Here is a 10,000-nt window from a genome sequence, read left to right on the forward strand (position 1 = left end):
AATTTCAGAAATGGGAGAACATCCCCAAGAAAGTTGAAATGCTTATGTTATTTTGAAAAAATGATCAACTGTATGCTTTTCAAGTACCAGCTAAATACACAGCCAAATTCAAAAATTGGATTCTCGAAAATTGGACCTAATGGCCCATTGCTGACACTGCTGCTGAAATCTCACGTTGCAGCGTTTGTTGTTGTTGTCGTTGCACAAAAACTTGACCCTTATGATTTCTTCTCTGTAAATGAAGTTTAAATACCGTGCCAATGTCCTTGTTGGCGGCATTGTGACTGCATCTTTCCCTGTGTTTTGTTAGAGTTCTTCTATAGTTTTGAACAGTTATTTTGATATTTTAGTTAATTCTATGACCATTCGATCAGTGCTGAAATTGACTAAAATTGCGTGACCTAGCCCCTTTAACAAACGGAAAGGAATGTGTGGCTCGTTTCAGTAGAGGTTCGTTGGGGAGGAAAGATTGCGTGACGAGCCAAAAGCCAGAGTTCGAACGAGTGAGGATCGGAAGAAACACGCGCGCGCGCGCGAAATTCGGAAAACGCGCGTCGCGAGGGAATTTTGGACGCTCCTCTCGCCCGCGCATATATTTCTCCTCCTTATTAGAGACTACTCGCACTCTAGACAAATCCAGTCGGATGTGACGCGGCATCCTCATCCAAAAAGGTATAATACAAACAAAGATGATTCACCAAAGCTCATAAAATATCATACCAGGCATCTCTGGCTTAATGTCGAAAAGAATATTTACGATAAATTTCACCGTGGCACAAAAGCGTTATTCTGGATTCGGACTGTTCATTATGGCTTTCCTTGTTACGGTTGATTAATTGCGTTGTGTAGCACACAACACTGGGCGAAAATCATAACATTTTAAGAACACAGTCTCTGGACTGAAAGTTACGAAACCAATTACTGAATCAACGAACGCTTGTCATTCAATTGATTTAAGTTACAAACGACAGAGATGAACTTTAAAAGAAATTTATATATTTGAACTTCGGGCTATAGAAAAAGCACAGAAATGATCCTTACTTAACTGGACAATTTAAGGAATTGTCTTTTTTAATAAACACCTGAAAAATTCAGGTGACTTCAGTGGGATTTGAACCCATTCACTACTTGCACAAATCCCATAATACACCTCTTTTACCCTCCAAAAATCTGCATAGGCATTGTTTTCGACTTCTCTTGGGACATTTTCATGTCCCAGGAGAAATTGCAAACAATGGTTATGCAAAAGTCTTGCGGGGTAATAGAGGTGTATTATGGGATTGTGCAAGTAGAATTCGACAAAAGCGGAGATTTTTAAAAACGATTTCACAAGGGGAGGCTGTAGGAAACAAATCGTGTACAAAATGCTTCGTTGTCAACAAGTGAAAACAGAGGCTGTTGAAAACGTTGACGTAAAACACGCCATATGTCATCGGCTCCCAAAAATATAGAGGCAACCTCAGCTTTAACACCTGCACGATCCGAGTTTCCAGTCACAGCGAATAGAAAGGTGCAAACAATAAGAGAATCCGATTAGGATTTCAGCCAGGTAACGACGGACATTCTTGCATTAATGCATACATTTTAGTGTCCATCCACGAGGTTAAGGACACTCTATTTCTAAGTAAAATCACAGTACTGTACATGATATTAGAGTACCTGCTGATGTATTGAAACGATACTGAATCATAGTTCTGTCAGTGCTGGACAAAATGCTTCTCCTTCTTCTTTTCCTGGAGGCACCTCCAGGGGAAGCAGTTGCAATCACACTTGAAACAGACATGACTGATGTCACGGCTGACGTGTCAAAAGTAAGCGAGGATAGACCATTCACACTGACAATGGATGTCTCATTCACACTGACTGAAGCTGTTTGGTTTACAGTGCTTGAAAATACAATTAATGGTGTTGAAACAGCAGGCTGAGTTGGTAGTATCGGCTCAGTCCCATTGGTGGACTGTGCCCTGCAAATCACTTGTACAGGAACCCCAAGAGACACAATCTCATAAGACACCTTTGAATCATTGCAAATACATTGGTTATGGTTATCTGTTATAGACAGGAATTACTTGCAGTCATTTAACTCAACCTATCACAAATTCATATAATATGATTTTGTAAGGGTTTGCGAGCAATCTTTAGACAAGACAGGAATTATAAAGAACTAGGGAATACCGTTGTATGAACGGAAAAACTGCGCGCAGTCTGTTCCATTGCATCCAAACTTGCACGAGAAGAATCATGTTTTTACTTACTGTTAATGATATAAATGAAAAAAAATCCAAGATAGCATAAGGAATTTAAGGAGAAGCAACGCACACTGATATCATTCAATCACGCAACAACTGCGCCACCCAGGACTCGCGCTTGATTGGATAACTGTGACTTCTCTTTTGATCAGAATGCTTGGTTTTTTGCCTCTTTTCTACACTGTGTTACCTTAAAACTGCATTATTTTCTCTTTGCCAATCAGAATTGAGAAAACTTACAATGTGTATTATGGATGATAAAATGGACAAATATGGAGTGGATGATAAAATGGATGGATGATATTCTGGATTGGTTTGGGGTTACTTCATATAGTGAGGCAAAGAGAATGGCTGAGGACCGGCTCACGTAGGGGTTTATGACTGCCAACCTTTGCATCGAAGACGACACTTGACGATGATAATATTTAAAACAGTAATTATTTTCAGTACCTCGGCTGTTCTTTGGTCAATGCCCACAAAAGTCTCTGCAAAAGATATCTGCAATCCTTGTGGCGCACCTAAATAGAAAATTGCAGTTATGTCACCTATGAGGATGTCAAGTTTCTGCTAATGTTGGGGCAATTCTGCAACTTTGAAAAAAAAGAAAGACACAGCGACCCTGTTAATAACCAGTACTTTCTACAAGTCCGCGAAGGTGTATAATCTGAACCAAGAAAGCTGATGACATCTCTTTGAAAGAAAGCGGTAAATACCTGGGAAAACTGATTCAACGAGTAAATTTAGAATTACCAACTATCTACGAATGGTTGTGTTTCAACAAGCTTACGTTAAATTGGAGCAAAATCTTTCCGCCTAGGCAGAAACTTAACTTTAATCTTTATCGCCCACTCAAATTAGCAAACCAGTATTTAGAACAATCTCACAGTATGAAATATCAAGATCTATTATTTTATTGATTGTCATCTGTCATGGCATGAACATATAGATTATATGTAGCAAAATAAGCAAAAGTATAAATATTAAGACTAAGATTCAACATTCCTTGGGAAAAAAATTACTCGTAGCTTTATATTTCGCGTTAATATATCTCCATCTTATCTACAGATGCATACTGTGGGGGAACAACTATGATACTACAGTATCGCAAGTTGTGAAACTACAAAACAAAGCAGTTAGGATAATAAATAACGTGCCACTTCATGAACACATTACCCCACAACATGTCAACCTTAGTTTTAGTTACAATGTGAGCTACGTACATGTTTGCTCTTTTGTGACCATATTTCCGATGATAAACCATCAAACTTTAACCTCTCTCGTATATCTGAGCAACACAGTTATCTAACTAGACGTGTATCTCTTCATGCATGATCTCTTCAACACCTTTCTATCAGCCCCTAGGGAATAAATGCTAGGAAATTTGCCCAACTGTGATCGGACGTTTCATTTGGAATGGTTCGCCACTTTCGACTCGGACTCTCCCAAATAAAGAACGTCACGGTTTTAAAAGAACAGTTCAGCAACACTACTTTTTTCAGTATTGAAACTCGTAGCTATGAACACATTATTGCCACATTAATAAAGTTATATATGTATTTTAGCTATATATATGTAGTTTGTACGAATCAATTCGGAAAATTATCAGGGCATTTATGGTCCGAGCAGAAATAGAAATAAGAGTGGAATTAAGTTATGGCTCAGTAAAGGCTACCAAATTTCGGCAACGGAAACAATTTTGTCTGTTTAAGCATCGAGCTGTCATTCAACCTATTCGTGTACAATAGATCTTAAATCTTGAACTTCCATGGGAAATAGACCATTGCAATTTCAAACGCGTAATGGCAGGGCAAAATAAAGTTTTTCCACGATTTCCCTGCAGTTTTAACACTGAACGGGAGAGGCAGTTATGATATCCCATATCCAGCATACGTCTAGGGATCCTATCCTGAGAATTCGGAGAGTTTTAGGAGAAATACTTATGAGCCAGGTGTAAAGATCGAGTTCCCCTGGTTAGTCTATTTTGGCGATCGCAGAGCCGAGCAATGTTGTAATCTTTCCACAGGGGCACCCAACGAGAACGTAGTTCAAAACCACTTAAACAGAGCATTATTAAACGTATTTTAATATTTAAACGGTAGATATAGGCATATTTTTATCCCCTAAAAAGTTTTCATCTGTTCGGATTTCCTAGCTGAAAGTCTAGTGATCCGAAAATTCTAGGTATCAAGACTTACCATTTCGAAAATTTTAGCCAGAAAAAAGGCTCCCGAAAATTCTAGGTGACCTTTTTAGGGTAAAAATCCGTTAAAAATGGGCAATTATACCATATTTCAGATGTTCGAAAATCTTAGGAGAGGCAGGCAAGCAAGAAATTTTACAACAAATATTCCGAAAATTCTAGATCTCAAATCGTCCTCCGAACAGATATTTTCCGAAAATTGACGTTGGGTGCCCCTGTTTCCAGTGCCGAGTGAAGAGAAAAAACGAGCTCTCCTTGATGATGAGGCGGTTTATAAGATTGATGTATGCGTCAATCAATGGCGTTTTGGGAAATGATAATTTCGCTTAATGCGACAAATTCAAAAATTTGAAACACTTTTCAAAAAATGAGCAAATATGAGAACGATTTACACATATTAAATGAAAGGTATGCAATTGCAGCCACTGGGAACTCGAGATTATCCGAGCCCCATATGGGGGATTCGAACCAACGACCCTACGTGATCTGGTCGGATGCTCTAATCACTGAGCTTCGACTCTGTAGCTGTGTGATGCAGCTGGAAAAAAAAATATCACCAAACTTTTTGATGATATAAAAACTTCTTCTAATGCGACCCGACGTGATTTTGATTGCAATTTGGAATAAAGCACGAGTAAATTTTTGAAAAGAGGAAGAAAACTGCGAGTGCAAATTGCAGTCTTTGAAAAAATTTACCACTACTAACTTATTCCAAATTGCACAAGAAAATCATGTCATTACTAACTACTTATTTATTTATTTACTTAATAACCAAGAGTGAGGTCGTTACCGCAAAATCTCAAACTGAGGCCTTGCCGTATTGACCAGGCGACAGCGAGGTCAAAGCAGCTCGGCAGAGGTTTGAGATTTTGCTCTAACGACCAAACGGTCGAGATTAGAAAAAATAATTTGCATTATCCATAATCGTCCCGTGGGCATTACGGGAGAATAATGCCCTAGCGCTTAGCTGCTCTTAGCCAATCACAGCGCGCGTTACATCAACCAGAAACAATTGCCATATAATAATTACAAATAATTTTCATGAACGCGATAAAACTTCGAGATTAGATTATCGTAATCATTCAGAAAACAAACGCCTATCACGCAATCGTGCAAAAATTGCGCCATCTGGAGGCTTTAATACATTTAATTGGCCATCTGATCTGAAACCTTCTTTGATCACAAAATGCGTCGTTTGATGCATGTACATCATACTGTACCTCTTTTTACAGTGAATTACCTCTTTTCTGGTTCTATTCTGCACGGTGTTACCTGGAAACTGCATTTCTCTCAGGCAATGAGAATGGAGAAATTTCTCCATGTATAATTATTATTGGTGTTAAAAACATTGCTTTTTTCCAAAACAAAACATGACAGACTTGCAGATCCTGCAAAAATTAATGCACTGGACTTCCCCCCAATGCAGCGCTACTGCTTAAAAGGTGGGGTGATTCAGTGCGGATTCAAATACCAACCAGCATCAGGCTTAACAGTTGAACACCTTACACGAACTGGGAACTGGTTTATCGTCTCACTGTAAGTAATAAGAAAAAATATAAATAGTGAATGAAATGAATGTATAAATTTATTATATATATTTGAAGTGCGGTTTATAGACGAAGGAATAAAGTGATCCTCGCACTTACAGTAACTGGACAAGTTGAGGAAATTGTCTCTTATAGTCACCTGAACAATTCAGGTGGATCCAATGGGATTCAAACCTATGACCTCTGCAAATCACTAAGCGATGGCATTTCTGGGTCTAGTGTTTTTCAACAAGAAAATTCACATTCTCTGTACAAGCTTTTCCTCAGTTTATGTCCAGGTTGATCTTGGGTTTGCTCCCACAATAAAAATATTATTAATAGGGAATCCAGTGCATGGAAAATTGACATGAAGAAATAAAGAAAATAATGAAAGAAAGAAATTGCATTGAGAGTCCAGCAAAATTCCACCCATGAGAACAAGCAACCAGGATCCAGTTGTTCGAAGGCCAGATAACTTCATCTTCACTATCCAGAGCATAAATAAATATATTAATAAAGTGCTTGACAGTAAATGTTGGCCAAGGTTTCCACATATATCTTTATTTAACCCTTTCACTTTCAAGAGTGACACTTGTAGATTTTACTCTGTCTAACGCCAGACGATTTTACTCTTCAATGGGGAACCCCACAGGAGTGAAAGGGTTAATAGATGTACTCGGAGAGTGCATAATTATTCTTGAATAGGTAAACAAAATTTACTAAAATCCATGTACATGTATTTGCACAGGACAAAGTTATCTGCCCATCGAGCAACTTGGGCAAGAACAACAATGGAATTAAAACATAGGAAATTAGGAGTGAGAACTGAATCCTACACCCTGGGTCTTAAGGCCTGAGTAAAAATGAATTCACGTAGACAGTTATCCTAATACAAGCCTTTTAAAATAATTAACAATAATTATTTTTCACGGAGGTGGAGGTGACTCATTAGGGAGCCTAAGCAACAACGACGGCGACGGCAACAAGAACATCACAAATTTAAATATTCAGAAGGCAAAATCAATAGCTTTGCAAGCCCTGCACGTGAGTTTTTCACTTTCTTTGCTGTTGTCTGCAAAACAACAATGCAAAATAGCCAAATTTGAGGTTTTGTGAAGAACGTCAGCACTTAAGGATAAATTTTCATTTTCTCCCTGAAATTAAGCGCAGTTTTGACCAATGAGGAACTACCACACCCTTGTCATATTATAAAGACTGAAATAGTCATGAAGTGATGACAAAAACGCAAACTATTTTATATTTTGAGATGACCTTCTCATTGCCATCGCGGTCATTGTTGCTTAACTTCTCTCTTGTTTTGACAGTATATACCATGCAAGTTGAATTTAAAGTGAACCAAAAACCTACTTAACTTTTGTAAAATGTGGTCAGAAATTTCAAATCAGGTACGCCATCTCTCGGAGGTGAATAGTACTTGGTTAATCACCTCTGAGTTAGCTAATCAGTGTGTGCAGAGAGCACATTCACTTGTGTGGTATACACTAACTTCATTTTATTTTTAGTCAGAATGTACATTACAGTAAGGACACTTGAACCATGAACACTTGACATTTTTGTATAAATTTTTTTTTTCGACGACTAAGAAATAAAGCCTCTTCTTATGATGTATAGTGTTACATGTATAGCATTAATTTTTGTAAGTGTAAAAACATTAAATACTCTTGTCAAAAGGACAAGCCCACATTCTATAGTCACTAAAAAAATGTACAAACAAATATCTTGAGTGTTCATGGTTCGAGTGTCCTCACTGTAAAATTAAGTGGTGGTGGTGTGGTTATGATAATGATAATAATAGTGATGATGATAATGATAATGATAATGATAATGATAATTATAATTATAATTATAATAATTATAATAATAATTATGTGATAATAATATTACAGAGCCACACATCATGCACACTGTGCAAAGTCACAGCATTTCACAGCAAAAAGGGATTCAATTATTTTCTGCACCTGAACTCCACTTGAAAGACTGATTTTGGCCGATACTTTTGAAGCAAAACAACATCAGGGCAAATGTGAACAGTTGGTGCTTTGGTTACTTGCAACAATCTAAAAAAAAAGATTTTTCACCCTATCCTTAAAACAGCTGACTTTCATCAGTTATCAAGTGAACAGTCAATGTTCTTTAAGGCAAAAGGATTACCTATTTACCTCACTTAACTATAAAATTGATAACTATTACGGTGGCTGAACACAGTTTTTCCATGGTCAGTACTAGTGGCATTTATTGAAGGCTGGCATGGATTTGAAAAACAAAACAAACATGGTGAAACCTTTTTTTTCTCCTTCTCGTGATGGTCTTGGAAATCCGGTTTAAAATCGCTTCCACTGCGTAAGCATCGCTCAAAATTTATTTGTGACCAACAGCTGTGGGCTGTTTTACCACAATAATTTCTCACAAACCTGTGATTACATTATTCAGAAATTTGAAATTAAGATAGGCTGAATACAAATGAGTCATCTATCACAAAAAATTAGAAAAAACATCTATCAGCGAATTATGAAAAATCCCTGTGTTGAAATTCTATGAAAACAGCTGTTAAACACTGTATTTCTATTACTTTAAGTAAGCAAATGTTGTAAAAAACTAATGATTGAATTTTGCATATTTTTAAACGAAGAATAAGCATCCTTTAGGCCTTAATCTAGAAGTGCTACCACAGCCTGCAGAGCACATTAACTGTCAAAAATATAAACCCTCGAGGTAGCACTTATCAGTGAGCAAGTTTGAGTTTCTTGGCAAAAACTGCATAAATATGGTAGAAATGGAAGTATAAGTGCTTAAAAACTGTGTTCAGTCACCTTAAATAAGTATGCCTCATGCAGGCTCATACATGTAATAAAATTATTATACGTACTGCTATTTACATAGATTAACATTGTAGTACAGTAAACTGTTAGAAACATTGACCAAGAATCAAGAAAGTCCTACAGGACCAAGAATGATGGCAATCAACAAAAACAAAGGTTGTGTCTTCGGTTCAAATTTCTAAGACCTCTGTCCTGCAGATCTCCTAAAAAAATAGGAAAGCTCTGTACTTAGGCTAGGACATGTACCTATGTTAACGTTGTTAGCGTTTAGATAATTATTTTAAACACTGAGATATTATGGCACACTTACCCAGTGCTTCCTCTTGATTCAGAGGATGTAAACTGTGTACCATTTCCTTGACTCTGAGCAGAACATTGGATTGCAACTGGTTTTCCAGCAGACAGGATCCTTGGAAAAGCATTCCACAGAACAGAGACAAATCATGACTGTACATGTACACTGTAACTACAGTATTTGATGATACATAATAACTTTTACCCCCAAAACAAACACCAATATCAGAGAAACTTGGTCGCAATGGGATCCTCAGTTTAAAGGTGCTATCTCATTATCTTTTGGGATGTTTCAGGGAGATTTTGAGTAAATCATGAGTTGGTAATGTGGAACTTCTTTGCCAAACATAATTGTTACATCACAAATAAGACGATTCTGAGCTAAAGTGACCTTCTTATTCAGGCAAGTTGTCACAAACATGAAAACATTCAGCAACATATTTTAATTGGAGATTACCTAAGAGCATTTGAAATTGTTACATGCAATGACACAAGTATTTCAGTTCACTTGAGGAAGCTTTTTCTATGTTATGTGTGCCATGTTGAAAATTAAATCTTCCTATTTGAAACTAACCTTTCTCTTAATGTTGACATAAAAAAGAGATTTGGTAGACCAAAAGAACACCAAAGAGTTTATAGGAATGGCTCGATAAATAAGCCATGTTCAATTGAAGTGAAACAAACATCAGTCCGGTCTACATGTACTATAGAATGCCCAATCTACAAAGTTACAGATATGACGGTCACAGTACACGCTGTAGTATAAGAGGCATGTCCAGAGGTTTGTATTTAACCCACTCACATTAATTTTTATTACTCCAAACTTTCCTGTGGACAACAAAATGCCCAGCTGAGCTGTTCAAACACAAACACAATCGGAAGTTGTTTTGT

The 10,000-nt window shown here is 37.2% G+C and overlaps 1 protein-coding gene across 5 annotated transcripts in view; it reads right to left on the bottom strand.

The window, feature by feature from the left end:
- Positions 1 to 10,000, bottom strand: part of LOC138045771 (uncharacterized) — a 39,031-nt gene that overhangs the window by 12,132 nt on the left and 16,899 nt on the right. For 4 of the 5 annotated variants that reach the window (XM_068892385.1, XM_068892388.1, XM_068892386.1 and 1 more), the window contains 5 exons: positions 9,126 to 9,224; positions 7,955 to 8,053; positions 5,925 to 5,983; positions 2,700 to 2,767; positions 1,660 to 2,014 (listed from right to left, as the gene is read on the bottom strand). In XM_068892385.1, the coding sequence (XP_068748486.1) occupies positions 1,660 to 2,014; positions 2,700 to 2,767; positions 5,925 to 5,983; positions 7,955 to 8,053; positions 9,126 to 9,224 (680 nt within the window). The remainder of the gene's footprint in view (positions 1 to 1,659; positions 2,015 to 2,699; positions 2,768 to 5,924; positions 5,984 to 7,954; positions 8,054 to 9,125; positions 9,225 to 10,000) is intronic. The other variant, XM_068892389.1, reaches the window with a different exon arrangement.

The sequence above is a fragment of the Montipora capricornis genome, chromosome 4 (genome assembly GCF_036669925.1).
Source record: "Montipora capricornis isolate CH-2021 chromosome 4, ASM3666992v2, whole genome shotgun sequence".
NCBI classification, from domain to species: Eukaryota; Metazoa; Cnidaria; class Anthozoa; order Scleractinia; family Acroporidae; genus Montipora; species Montipora capricornis.